Raw genomic sequence first — 22374 nt, forward strand, 5'->3', positions numbered from 1 at the left:
AAAAAAAAAAAAAAAGGTATTTACTATGGTGGGGGAATTGACTTGTTGTGCTAATTTGGGGATGTCTGTCATTTTGTTTTGTTTTTTTCGTTTCAGATGGAGGTTACCCACGCCTTGTCTGGATTGTGGGACATTCTTATGTATCCTGGGGAGCCAGGAGAGGGGATGCCAGACCCGAGGGGAGGCAGTTGGGGATATCCCGACAGAAGGCACAGATAAGGTGGCTGGGTAGGCCATGGATGATGTGGGGAGGGGTGGTTCCGGAGGTGGAGAGGTATGTGAGGTTTGACGAGCCTCCAGATGTGTTGGTGATACATGCAGGGGGTAATGATTTAGGGGTAAGGATGGTCAGGGACGTAAAGTCGGATCTGGGGTATCTGCGTTCGGCATTTCCGAACACGTTGCTGGTATGGTCGGATATGGTAGCTAGGATGGCGTGGCGCATGGCCAGGTCAGTAGAGAGGCTTAACAAAGCTAGGATTCAGGTGAACAAGGTGGTCGGGAGGTTTATGGTTTGAGAAGGGGGCTTAGTGGTATGTCACTGGGAACTGGAGAAGAATGTAGGCCTTTACCTCAGGAGGGATGGAGTGCACCTTACAGATGTGGGAATTGATCTGTGGTCGCTGGGATTGCAGGAGGGGATACAGAAGGCCCTGTGGGTGTGAAGGGGCCCTCTAGGTTGAGGTGTCATCCTATCAGGCTGTGGCGGTGTTTGTTTGTTGGTCAGTGACGGGAGCGGTAACGGATGTGACAAAAAGGGGTGGGGGGCTTATCGGTAGTATGGCCCCTCCGGTGTATTCATCAAATGGTTGGTGAATACTGGTGGTTGCACTGCGGGAAAAGGGGGTGTCTCCGAGTGGTACAGCTGGAAGCCTATGATGGTTGGTAAAGGTCCTGCAGTGTACTGGTGTGATATATATGGACATATATAGCCGGTGAAAGAGGAGATAGCTACGTCACTGACCAATAAAATGGGGGTTGAAACATGTTGCTTCTTTATGATTGTAATTACCTTGTTCTTTATAAAGTTATTTGGAGTTTTATACGTTATTTGGTTAATAAAGGCTGTTATGGCCATTTATACTCCATAAGAATGGTGTGGTCTCTTATTTGAAGAAGGTGGGAAAGGGGTATGATGGGTCTGTAACAGTTAGAGGGAAGTTTATCTGGGTTACACTGGTCAAGAGAAGCCCGGAGCATGGTGACACGCAGGGGAACTCGAGCGTAGGGCTAGGCATGACTAGGTGCCCAGTTACACCCAGGGGAGGAGTTAGGAGGAGCTTAGGGGGTGGGGGGAGTGGCCTTATATAGGTGGGGCGGAGCTGAGGGGGAGCCAGTCAGCAGTACTGTGAGCGAGGAGGCAGTTTTCCCACCCACCCTCCCTTGTGCTTGGTTGTTTAACCACTTGCTTACTGGGCACTTAAATACTCTTCCTGCCCAGACCAATTTTCAGCTTTCAGTGCTCTCACACTTTGAATGACAATTACTCAGTCATGTAACACTGTACCCAAATGAATTGTGTGTCCTTATTTTCCCACAAATAAAGCGTTCTTTTGGTGGTATTTGACCACCTCTGAGTTTTTTATTTTTTGCGCTATAAATTAAAAAAGACAGAAAATTTGGGAAAAAAACACATTTTTCTTAGTTTATGTGATAAAATTTGGCAAATTATTATTTTTTTTTCATAAATTTTGGCCACAATTTATACTGCTACATATCTTTGGTAAAAATAACCCAAATTAGTGGATATTATTTGGTCTTTGTGAAAGTTAGAGAGTCCACAAGCTGTGGTGCGAATCCTAAAAAATTGATCACACCTGATGTACTGGTGGCCTATCTCATTTCTTGCGACCAGAACAAGCCGGGAAAGTACAAATACCCCCCAAATGACCCCTTTTTTGAAAGTAGACATTCCAAGGTATTTACTAAGATGCATGGTGAGGTTTTTGATGTTGTCATCTTTTTCCCACAATTCTTTGCAAAATGAAGATTTTATTTATTTTTTTCTCACAAAATTTTCTATGTAATAGGTTATTTCTCTCAAATGGCATGTGTATACCACAAATGACACCCAAAAATACATTTCTGCTACTCCTTCTGAGTATTATGATACCAAATGTGTGAGACTTTTACACAGCCTGGCCACATACAGAGGCCCAATATTGAAATAGCACCATCAGGCGTTCTAGGAGCATAAATTACACATCTCGTTTCTCAACCACCTATTACATTTTTGAAGGCCCTGGAGCACCAGGACAATGGAAATGCCCACAAAGTGACCCCATTTTGGAAAGCTAACACCCCAACGTATAATCTATGAGGCATAATGAGTCTTTTGAATGGTTCACTTTTTTCCAGAAGTTTTGGGAAAATGTGGAAAAAAATGAAAATGCATTTTTTTTACGCAAAGTTGTCCATTTATAAGATATTTCCAACACATAGCATGTACATAGCAAAAATGATACCCCAAAATACATTCTGCTACTCCTTCTGAGTATGGCAATACCAAATGTGTGAGACTTTTACACAGCTTGGCCACATACAGAGGCCCAACATGCAAGGAACACCATCAGGTGTTCCAGGGACACATAGCATGCACATACCAATAATTACACCCCAAAATACATTCTGCTGAGCAAAGAGTAAACAAAAGATTACCTGTGGTTTTAGCAGCGTCGTTGTCCACAGGATGATAGCACTGGTCCAGGCAGCAGGCAGGGACTTGGTCAGCAAAAGTGAACACAATTTTCCAGGCAACAGGCAGGTATACTGTCCATAGTCAATATAGGCAGCAGGCAGGGATACTGTCCATATACAGTCCAAGGTCAGTGCAGGCAGAGATTGTCAGCAGTGCCAAAATATTGGTCCTGGTAGTAGGCAGGAACATGGTCCATCCATGTGGTGTGGTCAGTTCATGCGACAGGCAGAGTCATGATGGTATAGGTCCTACAGGCAGCAGGCAGAAGTAGGGCCTCGTTCAGGACAGAATGGGGATAGGGGTAGAGGCTTCTCCCACCCAAATCTCTTTGAAGCCTCAGAGTCTCCAGACCCTAATCTAGGAATGAGAAAACAAATGAAATTGTCTTCTTCATTCAGAAAAACAATTCTGGAGCCCCTCACATATGTGAGACCCCTGTTATGAATCCCACTAGTCCAATGAGAGGGTACAAGATCAGTCCAAGAGGCAGGCAAGAGGCATGGTCAAACAGTCCAGGGTCAGTTCCAGATCAGGCAGAGGTATGTACAGAATCGGTAGGCAGAAGCGTGGTAGAATAACAGTCCAGGGTCAGTTCCAGATCAGGCAGAGGTATAAACAGAATCAGTAGGCAGAAGCGTGGTCGAATAACAAGCCAGGGTCAGTTACAGAGCAAGCAGAGGCATAAGGGGTGTGAAGGTAAATGGCAGGAAGTGAGGGTTATGGTTACCATACTTCACTAATAATTCACTGAAGTATGGTAACGGCAGAAACAGTCACCTATGCAGAGGCCTGGTTGGGAAGGGCATTGGGCACAATGATAAGTGGTGCTCCTTCTCAATCCTCGTTTGCTGCACACCCAACATTTTTTCTGATGTCTTCGGCCTGTTGGTCTGGGAGGGATTTTATCAGGAAAGTGGCGTTCAGAGAGTCTGCTAATTACATCGGATCAAATGTTTTCTGGTGGGCCGTTGGGGTATATAAGGGCAGTGACAATTTCCTCCTGGTAGCCAAGGAAGGGTATGGGTCTTTCTGTGGATTTTCGATAGATTACATACGTGTTGTATATGGCCAAATTAAAGAAATAAATTGAAATTTTTTTATACCACTTGTATGTTCTTCCTGTGGCAAGGTAGGGTTCGAGCATCTGGTCGTTCAAGTCGACACCCCCCATGAACATGTTGTACTCATGGATACAAGTTGGTTTTTGTATTGGGCCATTCCTCCTGGTGATCTCAACGAATGTATTGTTGTGGATCGAAGAAAGCATGTACACATCCCTTCTGTCCCTCCACTTCACAGCCAAAATTTCCTCATTCCGTAAACTCACCGCTTCGCCTTTTCTTAACTTTTTGTTGACGAGGCTTTGAGGAAAGCCCTTCCGGTTCATCCTTACGGTGCCAGATGCTGGAGTTTTCTTTCTATGGAGGTTGCTGAACAGTGGTAAACTTGTGTAAAAATTATCCAAATAGAGATGGTAGCCTTTCTCCAGGAGTGGGTTTATGAGTTCCCAAACAACTTTCACACTCGATCCGATGTATTCGGGGCAATTAGGGGGATGTAGCTGGGTGTCCTTCCCTTCGTGTACCATGAAGAAAGATGTATACCCTGTGGCTCGGTCACACAATTTATACATTTTCACCCCATAGCGGGCCCTTTTGGAGGGAATAAATTGTTTTAGGCCCAGCCTGCCAGAAAATTTGATCAGGGACTCATCCACACATATGTGTTGGTCTGGGGTAAACAACTGGGGGAAGATCTCAGAAAAATAATTTATTAGCGGCCGAATTTTGTAAAGTTTATCAAAATTTGGGTAATTTCGGGGAAGGCACTGGGTATTGTCGTTAAAGTGTAGGAATCTCACTATCATGAGATATCTGGTCCGGGGCATTATTGAGGAAAAGATGGACATGTGATAGATGGGGCAGGATGACCAATATGCACGTATTTCATTTTTACTGTTTAGTCCCATACAAAACGTGAGGCCCAAAAAATTTTAAACTCCTCCACTGTTAGGGCTCTCCTCTCGTAGGGACGGGCATAAGAGGACTGTCAGGTCACCTTGAGACAAGGTGGCAGATGCACACTGTAGGGATCAGGAGTGCACCGCAAGGTTGTGGACCCTACTGCTGACTGCTGCGGATGGGGGTCAAGGTGATAGGAAGGCAGGGCCGCCAAAACACCAAGATGGATCCCACCGGGGTTAGAGTGTAAGATTCCCTGGGGCGCGGAGTCTAAGAGCCAGCAGGTGTTCACCAGAGCCTCTAGTGGTGAGGATGGACTTGGCTGCAACTGGCTCCAGGTCGCGACCCCCAGGGTCCCCCAGCTAAAACCCACAGTAGGCAACAGGAGGATAGGGATAGGGAGGGACAAAGCCAAGGTCGGGGCCACAAGCAGACAGGAATAGTCAGGGACACGCCAAAAGGTCAGGATCACAGGCAAACAGGGATAGTGAAGGACCAACCAAAGTCGGTAACGGAACAACAGAAGAGCACACGGCAGGTAACAGGATCGTTATGAAGTGAGGGGAACCTTCCAAGAGATGACGCCACTCCTCCAACGCCAATTTAATTGCGAGAAGTTCCCGATCACCAATGGCATAATTTCTCTCTGCCTGAGAATTTTTTTTGGAGAAGAACGCACATGGTTGACGCTTCTTCTCAAAGAACTGAAGAAGCACAGCTCCCACTCCCATCGAAGAAGCGTCTACTTCAATAAAAAATGGGTCCCCAGGATTTGGTCTCCCCAAGAGAGGTCCAGAGACAAAGGCCTGTTTCAGATCGTGAAATGCAGAGACGGCCTCGGGAGGCCAGTCTTTGGCATTCCCCCCCCTCTTGGTCAAAGCGATAATAGGCGCGGCAATGGAAGAGTAATTCCTTATGAACTGCCTATAATAATTTGCGAAGCCAAGAAAGCACTGTGTGGCCTTGAGGCTAGCGGGAAGGGGCCAGTTGGTAATGGCTGAGACCTTCCCGGGATACATACGAAGACCTGCACTAGAAACAAAACATCCCAGAAACAGGACCTCAGAACATTCAAAGGAACATTTCTCCATCTTGGCATAGAGATTGTTCTCTCTAAGGCGCTGAAGTACGGTGCGTACATGGTTTCTGTGAGCAGGCAGACTTTCGGAAAAGATGAGAATATCATCCAGATAGATGACAACAAACTGGTACAGTAGGTCCCTGAATATTTCATTGACGAAGTTCTGGAACACAGCTGGAGCATTACACAAACCAAAAGGCATAACCAGGTATTCGTAATGCCCGTCCCTAGTGTTAAATGCAGTCTTCCATTCGTCATCTTCCCGTATTCGAATGAGATTGCATGCACCTCTGAGATCCAACTTAGTGAAAATGGAAACCCCCTTCAACCTGTCGAATAGCTCAGATATTAGAGGTAAGGGGTATCGGTTTTTAATAGTCACTGCGTTTAAACCTCTATAGTCGATGCAGGGTCTGAGGGTACCATCCTTTTTGGCAATGAAAAAGAACCCTGCTCCTGCAGGCGATGAGGATTTCCAGATGAAACCTCTCTCCAGATTCTCGGCGACATACTCAGACATGGCCTGGGTCTCTGGAATGGACAGAGGGTAGGTACGACCACTGGGCAGGGTTGCTCCAGGGACAGGGTCAATAGCACAGTCAAAAGATCTATGGGGAGGAAGCACCTCAGCAGACTTCTTACAGAACACATCCCGGAAATCGCTGTATGCCGCGGGAAGATCAGACGATACGGATGTGGTAGCAATGGGAAGTTTCCCCTTGGGGCTCACCTTGAGAAGACAGGACGAGAAACACAAAGGACCCCAAGCCAGGATCTGCCCAGAGACCCAGTCCACATGTGGCGAGTGGAGCTGTAGCCAAGGAAGGCCCAATACAATGGGGGTAGAGGCCTTGGGTAGGATGAGGAAGGAGATCCACTCCTGGTGGAGTATCCCTACCGACATCCTAATAGGTAGCGTCTGGAAACGGATAGGGCCCCCTGGGAGCACAGTGCCATCAATTGCCGAGACTACCAGTGGCGTAGCGAGGGGAGAAAGGGTAAGCTTCATAGAAGAAGCAGTTCTCCAGTCCATAAAATTGCCGGCAGCTCCAGAGTCCAGATATGCTAGGACCGATTGGGGAGAAGTGCCTACATGGAGGAACACCGGAAGAAGAAGACGAGAAGGTGATGTTTCTGGGTCCAATACTCCACCTTCCAAATGTATTACCCGAGCGTTTCCCGGACGAAGCGAGCAGCAATCACGAAAATGACCCTTGCCACCACAATAAAGACACAAGCCCAGAGTCCTGCGTCTAGCACGTTCTTCGGGGGTTAGTCTGGTCCGGCCCAGCTGCATGGGTTCCTCAGCAGACAGAGGATGCTCATCAGGGCAACGGGAAAAAATTTCAGACTGACTAGGACCTAGGGGATGCTGGCATCCCCTAGGATGGATCCAGGACCTCTCCTGGAAACGAATGTCAATCTGATTGCATAAGGAAATTACATCGTCCAGACCTGCGGGGATAGCTCTTCCTGCTAATTCGTCCTTCACTCAGTCAGAGAGGCCATGTAAAAAGGTTGCAACCAGGGCCTCATTGTTCCAGCTCAATTCAGCTGTGAGGATACGGAACTGAAGTGCATATTGTCCCACAAACAAGATTCTTGGCGAAGGCGTAAAAGGGCACTAGCCGCAGAAGAAACCCGAGCTGGCTCCTCAAAGATATTACAAAAGAGCTTCAAGAAGTTGGACAGGCTGGAAACCACCGGATCACCTCTCTCCCACAGGGGAGCAGCCCAGGCCAATGCTTCACCAGAGAGGAGGGAAATTATATAGGCCACCTTTGCCTGATCAGACAGAAAATTTTGAGGCTGGAGCTCAAAATGAATGGTGCATTGGCTGAGGAAGCCCCTGCAGGCCTTGGAGTCCACAGAGAAACGGGACGGAGCTGGCAGTAATAATGCATGCGTGGATGCGACTGGTGCGATAGGTACAGCTGCTGACTGTACTTGAGGCTGCAGGTTCGGGGTTCTCAAGGAAGCCTGTAGCTGCTCAAAGAGGGAAGCCAGATCTCGCATCACCTGAGTCTGATTAGATTCCTGGGTCTCGAGTCTCCGCAATATGCCCTGCAACGGATCGACTGCAGGGAGCGGCACGTCAGCCGGGTCCATGGCTGATCAAACTGTCAGGTCACCTTGAGACCAGGTGACAGATGCACACTGTAGGGATCAGGAGTGCACCGCAAGGTTGAGGACCCTACGGCTGACTGCTGCAGATGGGGGTCAAGGTGATAGAAAGACAGGGCCGCCAGAACACCAAAATGGATCCCACCGGGGTTAGAGCGTAAGATTGCCTGGGGCTCGGAGTCTAAGAGCCAGCAGGTGTTCACCAGAGCCTCTAGTGGTGAGGATGGACTTGGCTGCAACTGGCTCCAGGTCGCGACCCCCAGGGTCCCCCAGCTCACACCCACAGTAGGCAACAGGAGGATAGGGATGGTGAGGGAAAAAGCCAAGGTTGGGGCCACAAGCAGACAGGAATAGTCAGGGACACGCCAAAAGGTCAGGCTCACAGGCAAACAGGGATAGTCAAGGACACGCCAAAGTCGGTAACGGAAAACAACAGAAGAGCACACGGCAGGTAACAGGAAGCTAACACACAAAGGTTGATCAGCAGCATTGGACTGCAGTGCACAGGTTAATATAGAGTTCTCTGATAGGAGCTAGGGTGGAGCCATGCCAGAGGATGGATTACAAAATCAGTCAGGTGAGGGTCGGCTGGTCTCTAGAGATGAACACATGGAGAAAGGTAAGCAGACAAACTCTATTGCATAACCATGACAAGGACGTTGGGTTGCTTTCAATAAATTGTTGAGCATATAGGTTGGACTGGACCACAATCGATTCAAGCATGTACTTGGTAAAAATTAAGTGGAAAAAGTCCATCAGGGAAAAATTGTGTGTGTCCACCTGGACTCCTGAGTTGGCTGTGAAAGGGGGAACGTTAGCTTCTCCTGAGTTAGGAGGAAGCCACAAGGGGTTCTGGAGGGAATAGGGAAGGCTGGCATGGGACCTAACCCTTTGGGGCTGAGTTGACACACTGGTACTTGGCCTTTGCCGAGGTACTGTGGTGCTGGTGGATGGCACTGCGTTGCCGGTGGATGGCTCTGCGGTGCTGGTGGATGGTACCGCCTCCTCACCAGTACACCTTCGTCTGACGGGCGGACTATCATCTTCCTCCTCTGAGGCTGTCATTGTACCGCTGCTGAGGACAGGCTTGTAGTCCACGTCAGACTCAGAATCTGAATATGAGGAGGAATCCGAAGCGGAGAGCTCCCCATTGCTCTCGTCGGCTGCAAGAATATCGTATGCCTCCTTGGCTGAAAATAACCTTTGTGACATTTTTATTGATCACAAATGGCACTGACAGGTGACACTGATGTGGCAGATGACACTGACAGGTGACGCTGATGTGGCAGATGACACTGACAGGTGACGCTGATGTGGCAAGTGACACTAGCAGGTGACACTAACAGCACTGATCACAGGTGACACTGACGAGGCAGGTGGCACTGACGACAAGTGGCACTGATGACACGTGGCACTGACAACACGTGGTACTGGCAGGTGGCACTGGCAGATTGCTCTGGCAGATGGTGCTGACAGATGTCGCTGGCAGATGTCGCTGGCAGATGGCACTGGCAAATGTCGCTGGCAGATGGCACTGGCAGATGGCGCTGGCTAATTGCTCTGGCTGATGGGGGCTGGCAGATGGCACCGGCGCTGACAGATGGCACTGGGGCTGACAGATTTTATATACTGTAATACTGTAACACTCACAGATCCTCTCTCTCCTCACACGCTGTCTCTGTGTGAGGAGAGAGAGACAGGGCAATGAGAGATGATCTCATATGTTTACATTTGAGATCATCTCCCATTGGCAGCTACGATCGCGCTGTAAACGGCCGCTTTGATTGGCCGTTTACAGCGATCTGTGTTTGCCTGTCTCCGGGGGACACGGCAAACACAAAACTTCCCCGATGCGCGCCTGAGGCGGCACGCATTACAGAAGTAAGCACGAGAATGTCCAGGGACGGCCTCCCGGACGAGAGCGCCCGCTGTATAGCCGTCATTTGGCTATAGGGCGGGCGGGAAGCGGTTAATCTCTATTTTTTCTTTTTATGTTGTCATTCCAGGTTCAAGTACAGAAGGTCGTCATGACAGCTGGGGGGAGATTGGCAGTGTTTGTTTGTTGGTCAGTGACGGGAGTGGTAACTGATGTGACAAAAAGGGGTGGGGGGCTCATCGGTAGTATGGCCCCTCCGGTGTATTCATCAAATGGTTGGTGAATACTGGTGGTTGCACTGCGGGAAAAGGGGGTGTCTCCGAGCGGTACAGCTGGAGGCCTATGATGGTTGGTAAAGGTCCCGCAGTGTACTGGTGTGATATATATGGATATATATATCCGGTGAAAGAGGAGATAGCTACGTCACTGACCAATAAAATGGGGGTTGAAACATGTTGTTTCTTTATGGTTGTAATTACCTTGTTCTTTATAAAGCTATTTGGAGTTTTATACATTATTTGGTTAATAAAGGCTGTTATGGCCATTTATACTCCATAAGAATGGTGTGGTCTCTTATTCGAAGAAGGTGGGAAAGGGGGTATGATGGGTCTGTAACAGTTAGAGGGAAGTTTATCAGGGTTACACTGGTCATGAGCCAGATCCAGAAAATGTTCCTGCTCCAACTAAGCATTTTTTTATTAATTTTTTTGCAGATGACATTTAGCTACTGCCAAGTTTTGAAAAAGCTTAAGTGGCAAGGAATCTTGTTTTCAAACATTGTTGGCATTGAAATTTGTATGTGTAAACCTTTTTTAACATTGTCCGTCCATTAGTTTTCCAAACGTATTACTTTTTTATTTTGTTTTAATTTGGTACGTAATGTAGATAATACCCCTGAATGTCATGACTCCTGAGCTGAATGACCAGCAATTGCATTTCAGGGACAGTTTCTTCCCTGTTGCCTATGCACACTTTCTGTAATTTCAGCAACCAAAAAAATATGCACACTGCCTAGTTGGCATAGGAAAAATTTTTTTGAGACATGCTACATTTTGTACTTTGGAGTTTAGTAAATCAGGCCAATTGTGTACAACTGTTGAATAAATTGATTGCATCTGCTTGTGTTTTTCAGGCTAAGGACAAGCTACATCTGACACACCACATGGTAAGAAGAGCTTTTACTATCATGCTATAATACATTTTAGGGAGATTAGGCTTCCCTTTATTCTATGCCCTTGGCCCTAGTTCTAATGATTGACTTCTGTCAAACAGGTTTGTTGGAAAACTTTTGTCAATCAGTAGAGGAGTCCCGCTATCAGAATACAATGGCAGAGCAGGGAGTATTCCTCCATCAATCTTGCTTGTGTCTCAATCAACATTTACTATTTTAATCCTCATGCTGCTAGCATTAGTAAATAGATGGGAAAGTATATTATATTTACTTGTTTTATACATTCCTTTAGTTACTTCCTGGTTTCAATGCCTAGGCAAATGATGGCATACATTCCAGGAGTCTTCAGGAGGGAAAGAGGGGTTTTCTCAGCTAATCACAACTGCCTGCTTGCTTGGCTAAACTAAGGGCAGATGCATTCCAGGATGTAAATGCTACATGTATCATTTGCCCTTACTCAAGATGGTCTCAGCAAGAAAACCTAGGGGGAGTTTTTCAAAGTGATATCTCAGCAAACTAAAGCATGGATATATGGATGAATGCATGGGGGAGTTTGCTTTGAATATTAAAAATAAATGAAATAGCGCTTTTGGTCTGTAGTGCTCAGATACAGTGTAGTTTCCGCTTTAAGTAAGGAGTCAAGGGCCATACAATAAATACCAAAGAGCCATATGGTTGGGAACCTGGACCCAGGGCCATTGATAAGGGGGTACCAATAGTGCTCCTGTATGGGGCCTAGGCCAGCGGAGGGCCAAGGCAGCTGGTGAATCGGATGTGAGCAGGAAGGGAAATTACTGGAACCAATACATTGTATGACTCTCTCTGCAGCAGCTGAAAGCTGGAATCTTCTCCATTCCCTTTCTGCCAGCTTTCTGGTGCTGCAGAGAAAGCCATACAGGGGATTGGTGCCAGTAATTGCTCCCCCACACACACTGATCACCCCCCTTGCACCATACATTTACCCCTCACCCCAGCCCCCCCCTAACCCCACAGTACTGCTGGCTTCCCTCCTCTCTTCCTGTTGGCAGTTGCAAGCAATCATTAGGATCCTTCAGGATGGAAAGTGGGGGAAGGATTATTTAAATATGTCATATTAACCAGCTCTTTCCTTTCCTGAATGAATGCAATGAGTAAATCAGTAACAATCACCCACTGTTTTCTTTCATAACTAAAGCATAGTAAACTGTGTTTATTTGGGGAGGGGTGGCCACTGTCAGGTTGGCTGTGTGGGCCCTATGGTTTCTAACGACAGCCTTGCCTGGACCATAGAATTTATAAATTGCATACAAACACAGAGTACAGAATCTGTACTGTTTATATTAAGACTAGGCTTACCATCCCACCCTAACCTGATTTGGCCAGACACAGGGGGCATATACAAATGGATCATCTGTCCTACCAGTGTGGCTCCGAAAATGCACAAGTTTGTACTGAAATAGTGAATGACTTATACAGTTTTGCTCATAGGTTTACATACCCTGGCAGAATTTATGATTTCTTGGCCATTTTTCAGAGAATATGAATGATAAAACAAAAACATTTCTTTCACTCATGGTTAGTGTTTGGCTGCAGCCATTTATTATCAATCAACTGTGTTTACTCTTTTTAAATCATAAAAACCACAGAAACCACCTAAATGACCCTGATCATGGTGATTATGGCCTGATAACATACACCCAAGTTGACACAAAGGGGTTGGACTTGGCTATTAAAAGGTAACCATCCTCACCTGTGATCTGTTTGCTTGTAATTAATGTGTGTGTATGAAAGGTCAATGAGTTTCTGGACTCCTGACAGACCCGTGCATCTTTCATTCAGTGTTGCACTGAGGTTTCTGGATTCTGAGTCATGGGGAAAGCAAAATAATTGTCAAAGGATCTGTGGGAAAAAGGTAGTCGAACTGTATAAAACAGGAAAGGGATATAAAAAGATATCCAAGGAGTTGAGAACGTTAATCAGCAGTGTTCAAACTCTAATCAAGAAGTGGAAAACGAGGGGTTCTGTTGAAACCAAACCACGGTCAGGTAGACCAACTAAAATTTGGGCCAGAACTGCCAGGAAAATTGTTCAGGATGCAAAGAAAAATCCACAAATAACTTCAGGTGAAATACAGGACTCTCTGAAAACATGTGGTGTGGCTGTTTCAAGATGCACAATAAGGAGGCACTTAAAGAAAGATGGGCTGCATGGTCAAGTCGCCAGAAGAAAGCCATTTCTACACAAATGTCACAAAGTATCCTGCTTACAATATGTCAAACAGCACAGAGACAAGCCTCAAAAACTGGCACAAAATCATTTGGAGTGATGAGATCAAAATTTAGCTTTTTTGGCCATAACCATAGAAGCTACATTTAAAGAAGAATCAACAAGGCCTATGATGAAAGGTACACCATTCCTACTGTGAAACACGCAGGTGGATTGCTGATGTTTTGGGGATGTGTGAGCTACAAAGGCACAGGAAATTTGGTCAAAATTGATGGCAAGATGAATGCTTTATGTTACCAAAAAATACTGGAGGAACATTGCATTCATCAGCCAGGAAGCTGCCCATAGGACGTACTTGGACATTTCAACATGACAATGATCCAAAACACAAGGCCAAGTTGACCTGTCATTGGCTACAGCAGAATAAAGTGAAGGTTCTGGAGGGGCCATCTCAGACTCCTGACCTCAATATCATTAAGCCACTCTGGGGAGATCTCAAACGTGCAGTTCATGCAAGACAGCCCAAGATTTTCTAGGAACTGGGGGCTTTTTGCCAAGAGGAATGGGCAGCTTTACCATCTGAGCAGATAAAGAGCCTTATCCACAAATACCACAAAAGACTTCAAGCTGACATTAATGCTGTGCGTTGAGTTATTTTGAGGAAACCGCAACTTTACACTGTTATACAAGGTGTATACTCACTAGCATATACAAAAAATATTTTCTTAGCGAGAATCACAAGAAAAGAGATATACCAAATAAACAAAAGCGGCTACTATGGCTGTAACGGGCAATTAAGGATCAAAAAATAGCAAAACATTTTTTACTAATAATTTATTTTATATGAAAAGCCACATACAAATTAAAAAGATGGCGCTCAGCAAATAGGAGCTATAAAAAGTTGGTCTTGCTGAATGTCAGGCTGTTAAACACTACTCATGTATCAAGACATTGAGTGCACAATACAAATAACATATGTGGACAAAAACAAGCAATACACAAATAACAGAAACGGTCCGGGCGCCTAAATTGCCACACATACAGAGAGATCCAGCGGCCAAAATTGCCAATGTATGATTGACATAATATTGCTGAATATATAGGATATCAGTGTATGTGTGGCCCCCAGGGGTGTGAAAGAGCTACAAAAACCGAAGTGCATTACTGATTGTATTCCTGATGTTAGATATTTCCAAACTACAGGGCAACTCAGTTCATCTTTTGTTGTGCTAAATCAATAAACCATATATGGTCAGGTGCATATACATAAGTTACATAGTTACATAGTTAGTCAGGTTGAAAAAAGACACAAGTCCATCCAGTTCAACCTTAAAAACAATAAATAAATAAAAAAAGATATATTATCCAGAGGAAGGCAAAAAAATCCCCAGCAGAGCATGCTCCAATTTGCTACAACAGGGGAAAAAAAATCCTACCTGATCCCCCAAGAGGCAATCAGATTTTCCCTGGATCAACTTTACCGATAAATGTCAGTACCCAGTTATATTATGTGCATTCAGGAAAGTATCCAGGCCTTTCTTAAAGCAATCTACTGAGCTGGCCAGAACCACCTCTTCAAAAGTTGCTTCAAACGTTCTTGAATATTACATTTTTATTTTGGCTGGATCTGGATATCCAAGAAAAATCGTGTTCAAATGCAAGATAGGCACTGTTGAGCAATTAGCTAATTGCTAATAAGGTGTCCTTAATCTAGATTTTGTAAATGGTGCAGGTACTTGTTGTCATTTTTCATTGCTTATCATATCTAAAGTAACATCGTTCATTCTGTGCCATGCACATAAAGCTGTCTATAGATTAGACCAACATATGAATCATATACTTCACATAAAGCAAGTAAAGTCTATCAAATGACATTTCTCTGCAAAGCAGTGGTTTTCTATATTACCGCTCCCCTTTGCTGTACAGGTATGCTGACCGATACTATCCTTATTTATTATATGTCCATTTGCGTCCACAAACAAAGAGTTGGACCAGGATATTATGCGGCATGCTGCATTGTGCACTCACAGGGGTTCAGCGGTATTCAAAGTATCCAGTATGCGGTATCCAGATCAGTGTCAGCAGGGAATATATAGGCCAGGCCCTTAGCGCACAGCTCTTCCCATCCCATTGAATCCAGGGGATCGCTTAAGCGGCGTCTCCGGGCCGTGATGACGTCAATGCGTTTCGCAACCTGGGTTATGTAGCTTCATCTGGACACTAACTACTTTACATTATAGCAAAGTGTATTCTCTTCAGTGTTGTCACATGAAATATTTACAAAAATGTGAGGGGTGGTGTACTCACTTTTGTGAGATACTGCGTGTGTGTGTGTGTATATATATCAGATATTAATAAATCATTCTAGTATCTGTCTATTAGTGTGTTTTGCACGTAATAAAGATTAAATATACAGTGCCTTCAAAAAGCATTCATACCCCTTGAAATTTCCAAATTTTTTCATGTTACAACCAAAAACTTAAATGTTTTATATTGTGATTATATGTGATAGATCTACACAAGGAGGCACACAATTGTAAAGTGGAAGGAAGATGTTAAATGATTTTCCAATTTTTTTACAAATAAATACCTGAAAAGTGCGGCGTGCATTTGTATTCAAATCTAGTGGAACTGTTTGCTTTAGAAGTCACCTAATGAGTAAATAGAGTTCACAGTCAGTGTATAATTTAATCTCAGTACAAATACAGCTGTTCTCTAAAGTCCTAAAAGATTTGTTAGAAAACCTCAGTGAACAGACCGCATCACGAAGGCCAAGGAACACACCAGACAGGTCAAGGATAAAGTTGTGGAGACGTTTAAAATCAGGGTTAGGTTATAAAAAAAATATCCTAAGCTTTGAACGTCTCACGGAGCCCCGTTCCATCCATTATCTGAAAATGGAAAGAGTATGGCACAACTGCAAAACTATCAAGACATGGCCATTCACCTAAACTGACAGACCGTGCAAGGAGAGCATTAATCAGAAAAGCAACCAAGGGGCCCATGATAACTCTGGGGGAGCTGCAGAGATCCACAGCTCAGGTGGGAAATCTGTCCACAGGACAACTATGAGTTGTGCTTTCCACAAATCTGGCCTTTATGGAAGAGTGACCAGAAGAAAGCCATTGTTGAAAGAAAGCCCATTTGCAATTTGCGCCAAGCCATGTGCGGGACACAGCAAACATGTGGAAGAAGGTAAACTGGTCATATGAGAACAAAAGTTAACTTTTTGGCCTAAAAGCAAAACGCTATATGTGGCAGAAAACTAACACTGCACATCACCCTGAACACACTATGCCCACCATGAAACATGGTGGTGGCAGCATCATGTTGTGGGGTTGCTTTTCTTCGACAGGAAAGCTGGTCAGAGTTGATGGGAAGATGGATGGAGCCAAATACAAGGCAATCTTAAATGAAAATCTGTTATAGTCTGCAAAAGACTTGAGACTGGGGCGGAGGTTCACCTTCCACCAGGAGAACAACCCTAAGCATACAGCCAGAGCTACAATGGAATGGTTAGATCAAAGCATATTCATGTGTTAAAACAGCCCAGTCAAAGTGCAGATCTAAATCCAATTGAGAATCTGTGGCAAAACATGAAAATCGCTGTTCACAAACGCTCTCCATCCAATCCTACAGAACTTGAGCTATTTTGCAAAGAAGAATGGGTACAACATTTCACTCTCTAGATGTGCAAAGCTGGTAGAGATCTACCAAAAAAAAAAAAAAAAAGACTTGCAGCTGCAATTGCAGCGAAAGGTGGTTCTACAAACTATTGACTCAGGAGGCTGAATACAAATGCACATCACACTTTTCAGATATTTATTTGTAAAAAATTTTGAAAACTATTTATCATTTCCTTCCACTTCACAATTATGTGGAACTTTGTGTTGGTCTATCACATAAAATCCATTGAAATTTTTGGTTGTAATATGACATTTCAAGGGGTGTGAATACCTTTTCAAGGCATTGTATATGTATATCACATCTATATTTAGACATGTATATATTTTAGTGCTTAGTGGGAGTTTTCTGTTACTGCTGACCTGGAGTAATTTTTTTACAGTACCAGTGTGACCAGTCAGGTCTCATTGCATGGTATTGGGTTATACTACATTGGCTGCTGTTGTTGTCATTTCAATATATTTGTGAGAATGCATACCTTAAAGTGTCACTAAAGCCGCATCATAAATAAACTATCAATAAATGCTGTATTAGATGCTGTCCATACTCACTGTGATATTAGTTTTCTGTACTCTAAAAAGCCCAGTTGATCCTGCTTCTCTCTAGCTCCACCTACTGTTCATGTCCCCAATTCAGCTATCGATTTTGCAACTGTGGTGGCAACTCTGCACATGCTCGGTTTCCAGTGAGTTTCTATCTTGAGCATTTCCTCCCTTTCACATCTGAGCAGCCCATGTGACTAGAGTGGGCATATACACAATGGTAAATAACAGCCCACTGCCTCCCTCCTCCTCCATGCACAATAACCAGCTAAAACACAATAGGGGCAGGATATTACATATAGATTAATGGAGGCTCCACCTCCCTCTTATTCTAAGACAGTGGCGGCTGGTGCTAAACTTTTTTTGGGGGGGAACAAACCCCCCCAGGTCCACACTCACCGCTCCATGATGCGCCCCCCCCCCCTGCACTCACCCCTCCATGGCTTCTCCTCCCGGCCAACTCGATACGCCTCCTGTCCTAATTGGCATGAAGGAGAAGCCAGAAGAAAAGAGTGAATATCGATGCGCTATTGTCACAAGTGGTGGGTTCGGGGCACAGAGCCCAACCCTTTTCAAGCCAGTTAGAGCCTCAGGCTCTAATCATGTGCTTGGAAAAAAAAAACTCAAACAAACGTATAATTCTGGCCCCCTGCGTGCATACCGCATGCAAACTATGGGGGCGGCGCCCCTAATGGACCGGCCAGTCCTGTTCTAAGACACAGGCTGAAGGGACTTGACAGCCTGTGACTGGCAGAAATCCGTCCACACCATGTCCATAAAATAATAAATATTTAATGTAAAATATATATTTGTATGACAATTTAAAACAGTTTATTGATAGTATTTGATTTTACTCTATTTTTTTTTTAACATGTGACCAGTAGCAGAGGACTAGAAGCACATCCTGCTTATGTTTTCCTGCAGACAGGCTGGGAAATAGCTGGGTTAATGTGAGCTGTCATGTCAGCAGTATATTGATTAGGAAAAGTGTGCTTAGATGTATTTTTTGTTTTAAATACAGTGCCATCATCCATATACAGAAACAAAAGGGACAATGTAAATTAAACAGTATATGCTTAGTATCACTTTATATCCCAACTGCAGGATGTTTTGTTTAATTGAGTTTGAATTGAAAAATAGGTGGAGCTGGAACAGGTACAGATAGCAATAAAAAACAGGCAGATGTTCTAAGCCTTCACCACTGTGCTAAAAGAAAATCTACTTTTATTGGTACTTGGGTTTCTGTTACCATTGGAGAGAAAGTCTAAAGGAATTGTCTTCAATAGGGACAGAGATAGTAATAAAAGCTGAAGAAAGGTTAAACTCTTTCCAGGGTATACAAAACAAACAAACAAACAAAAAAAACTTGGGTTGGTGTTGAGCTTGAAACTGTGGCAAGGTAACTTTGGTGTTATACATTTTAACTTACATACTGTTTTCATTCAGGATCCAGTTGAGCTGCATAGAATGAAACACAACATAGAAAAAGTGAGGATTCCAAAGTTTGAAAGGCAGAATCCATTACTGCAAGTAAGTAACCTTAAAGAGGAGCAAAAAATGGAGCATAGAAATGGGGTTAGTGCTTATGACAGATTTATCATTGGTTCATGATTTTGTTGTAGGAAGCAGTTGGCAGTAAGTCCTGAGTGTCCATACTGGACACTCCGTCCTCAGTACAGTTCAGTAATGCGGAGCATAATAAAATCAGACTCATTGTTTCCTGCTCAACCATTGCACCTGTCAGGCACAGAGGCTGACTAGTTTTGTTTTGGGAGGTGGACCTGATGGGGAGCTCTGAGAGACTAGTTCCCCATCAGATCCGCCAACCTTGTTATTGAGAGTGGACAGCAGGATGTGGATTCCACTGACATTATTCAGTCTAATAGTGGCGTATGGAGTCCGACTCCTGTTGTTCAGACCCATGTCATTGGTTGCTGCGACGGAAGTTCAGACCCATGTAATTGGTTGCTGGCAGCCTGCGTCCTAGCAACCAATAAAGCAAATACACAAAATGCAAATATAAAGTTAAAGTGGAACTAAAGGTCCACTATCAAAAACTGCAAGCAGGCAGACTCTTTACTGCAAAAGAAGTCTCTTTTGCAATAAAATACACCTACCTTCCTGCTTGTTGTCTTCTCCAGCATATAAACTGAGCTGGGCTTGCCTACATAGCCAGAACCATCCCTGTGTGAAGGGATAATTTCTGAGCAAGTGCAACGTCATTCTAGCGACAGCCAATGAAGATGGCTGAAAACCAGCACCCAGCAGAAGGTGCTGGCACCAGGACTCTTGAAGGAAAGGTAAGTTTAGCTGTTTTAACACACAACCCTCCCCCCAATTCTGACCTAGCTTTACTCCAAGTTTGAGTTGCTTTTCATTACCTCCATTTTCAACTGGAGGTAGATCTTTGTTGACTTGTCACAGTGTAGCAACATTGTAAAATTAATGCAAATGCATTCAGTTGTTGTACGTGTCAGAACTGCCACCAATATCCTTGAAAGGATTTCCTGAAGTTGGTGCCATAAAAGGGTAGGTCCAGCAGAGGGAAGAGTATATTTTAAGGGTTGGGGTGTGATGTTTAAGACAAAATTTGTTACAATTGTTAATACTATATTATTCATTTTCTAGTTTTAAATATGAATAATCCATCCTCTATAACTCTATTAGAAAAACTATGCAATAGGGAACCCAATGCCAGGCATATATGCAATCATATAAATATTGTTTCAATAAAAGGATTGTATCCATTTGAAATCAATAAATCATTGTTTTTATTGAATAGAAATGATTGGTCCTAATACAAAATCTAAATCAATTAAATCCTTTAAAACAATCAAACCTGTGAATAACTGGTCATTTATCATTGTGCCTTTAGCCAGCACTATTAATCTTATACCTAAAATATTTATGATGTCACTTTTCAGTAAAGGACCTATACAACAAATCTCAAATAGCAGAAAATTAGTCTGTGGAATATTTTTCATTTTCCACCACACACATGAACTTTTTGCATGTCTCAAAGTTAGGTCATGCTTGCATTAATTCCAAAAAATAAATGACAGTATCATTCAAATCAAGTATAATAAATAATATTGCCAAAGTGCCATAAAACACAATAATAATCAGTTTTTTTTTTACATAGATTATAAACATCTGATAGGTCATACGAATCATTTGAGATAAAAAAAAAAATGGCAATACAACTGCAGCAGCCATATAATGGCAACACAGGCTACTGTCATTTATTTTGGAATTAATGCAAGCATGACCTAACTTTTTTTTATATATTGTATTTGTGATGGCTTGTTGGAAAAAGCCTTTAGACATACTGTTGCATACATTTATTTTGTGCCTCCTTTTGCGCTGTGGGATTTTCTGTAGGTTATACCTTTTGCATCTCTAATTTGCCATCATGAGAAAATTCTACAATAAGATAATATATGTGACATTTGCTGTACCTGGAGCATAATTTTGCATATCATTTCATGCCATTGTCAACGTTCCTTATGAATGTGTGATTTACAAAGACAAGTTATTAGCGTGTATGAGATAACTGTGCATATCAAATATTGTAAGGCTGAGGAATCGGCCACAGCCCTGTCCTGTATACTGTAGATGGTATCCTGATGACCTTGTAGCTACCTTTAATTCCCTCAAAGAGCTGCTAATAAGGTTACTTGGTGGCTAGACCCAACTTTATCCTCAGCATAGCCTTACCTGAGACTAGGGCAATACCCCACCCTCTATTATCATACCCAGGGATAGGCACGGACCAGGGCTGTGCAGACATTGTCCAAAGTACAGATCTTAGTGAAGGACACCAAAGTACATTTCAAATTAAAACCATAAAAAAAAAAAAAAACAGCAGGGTACCCATAGATCCCCCTTTAGAGCGGGCCAGGACAGCAGATCCCCCTTAGTCTTCTTATGCCACATACACACAACTAGACTTTGTCCGACGGAATCAGTCTGTCTGGCAATGCAATCGTGTGGGCGATCATTTTTCATCAAAAATAAATAAATAAATCAGACGGACCTAGAAATAGAATGTTTGAAATCTGTCCGACGGACTCAATTCCTATCAGGTAATACATTTGTCTGTATGCTGGTCCAATGGACCAAATACGATGCAAGGGAAGCTATTGGCTACTGAACTTCCTTTTTTACATCATCACGGTCAAAACAAACAGACTTTCCACGGACTTAGTCCATTCGTGTGTGGCCAAGTCCATTCGTACGGAAGTCCGTTGGAACTCCACTGAAAAGTCTGTCTGACCTAGTCTGCCGGAAAGTCCGGTCGTGTGTATGCAGCCTTACTCTTACCTTTTCATCTGTATATTCCACAGGTTTTCCTGCACCACACTCCATGCTCTACCCCCTACAAAGATTATATACAGGCATACCCCACTTTTAAGTGCACAATGGGACCAGAGCATGTATGTAAAACGAGAATGTACTTAAAGTAAAGCAATACCCTTTTTTACTTCTCAATGCATGTAAATACACTAGCTCTATGGGAAATCCTGGTCAGCTTGACATGGCACTGCTCCCACTTTTAAACATTGGCATCTATGGGAAATTTTGGTCAAATTGACATGGCAATGCTCCTGAACCATAAGAGACAGGGACACCAAACTTGGGGAGCACGTTAAAGGGCCCAGGACTACGACATGGTAGATCCTAGGCAAGCTAGCTGACCCCAAAACTGGATATGTTGTAGTCCTGGCTCCCCTCTCAGTGCTCACAAACTTTGGTGTCCCTGTCACTTATGGTCTGGGGGCAGTGCCATGTCAAGTTAACCAAGCTTTCCCATAGACATCAATGTTAAAACCAGGAGCAGTGCCAGGTCAAGCTGACCAAGATTTTCCATAGACACCAATGTGTCTATACTCGCGAGTGTTTGTAAAGCGGGGTATATGCCTGTAATATATTTTCTAGCCAACATGTTACTGGTTATGCTGGGACCGGGCCAGCACAGACTCCACTCCTTCCATGCTTCCTCCTCGGATGCCTGTTCTCCTGCGCTGGGCAG

At 44.0% G+C, this 22374-nt stretch overlaps 1 protein-coding gene across 1 annotated transcript in view; it reads left to right on the plus strand.

Moving 5' to 3' along the window:
• LOC143930433 (uncharacterized) overlaps positions 1 to 22374 on the plus strand; it is a 52667-nt gene that overhangs the window by 25699 nt on the left and 4594 nt on the right. Inside the window, exons 4-6 of the mRNA XM_077454748.1 lie at positions 97 to 220; positions 10873 to 10905; positions 18789 to 18872. Coding sequence (XP_077310874.1) covers positions 97 to 220; positions 10873 to 10905; positions 18789 to 18872 — 241 coding nt within the window. The remainder of the gene's footprint in view (positions 1 to 96; positions 221 to 10872; positions 10906 to 18788; positions 18873 to 22374) is intronic.

This window comes from Lithobates pipiens, unplaced genomic scaffold, assembly GCF_037356315.1.
Source record: "Lithobates pipiens isolate NorthernLeopardFrog02 unplaced genomic scaffold, aLitPip1_a1.2 Scaffold_25, whole genome shotgun sequence".
Lineage (NCBI taxonomy): Eukaryota > Metazoa > Chordata > Amphibia > Anura > Ranidae > Lithobates > Lithobates pipiens.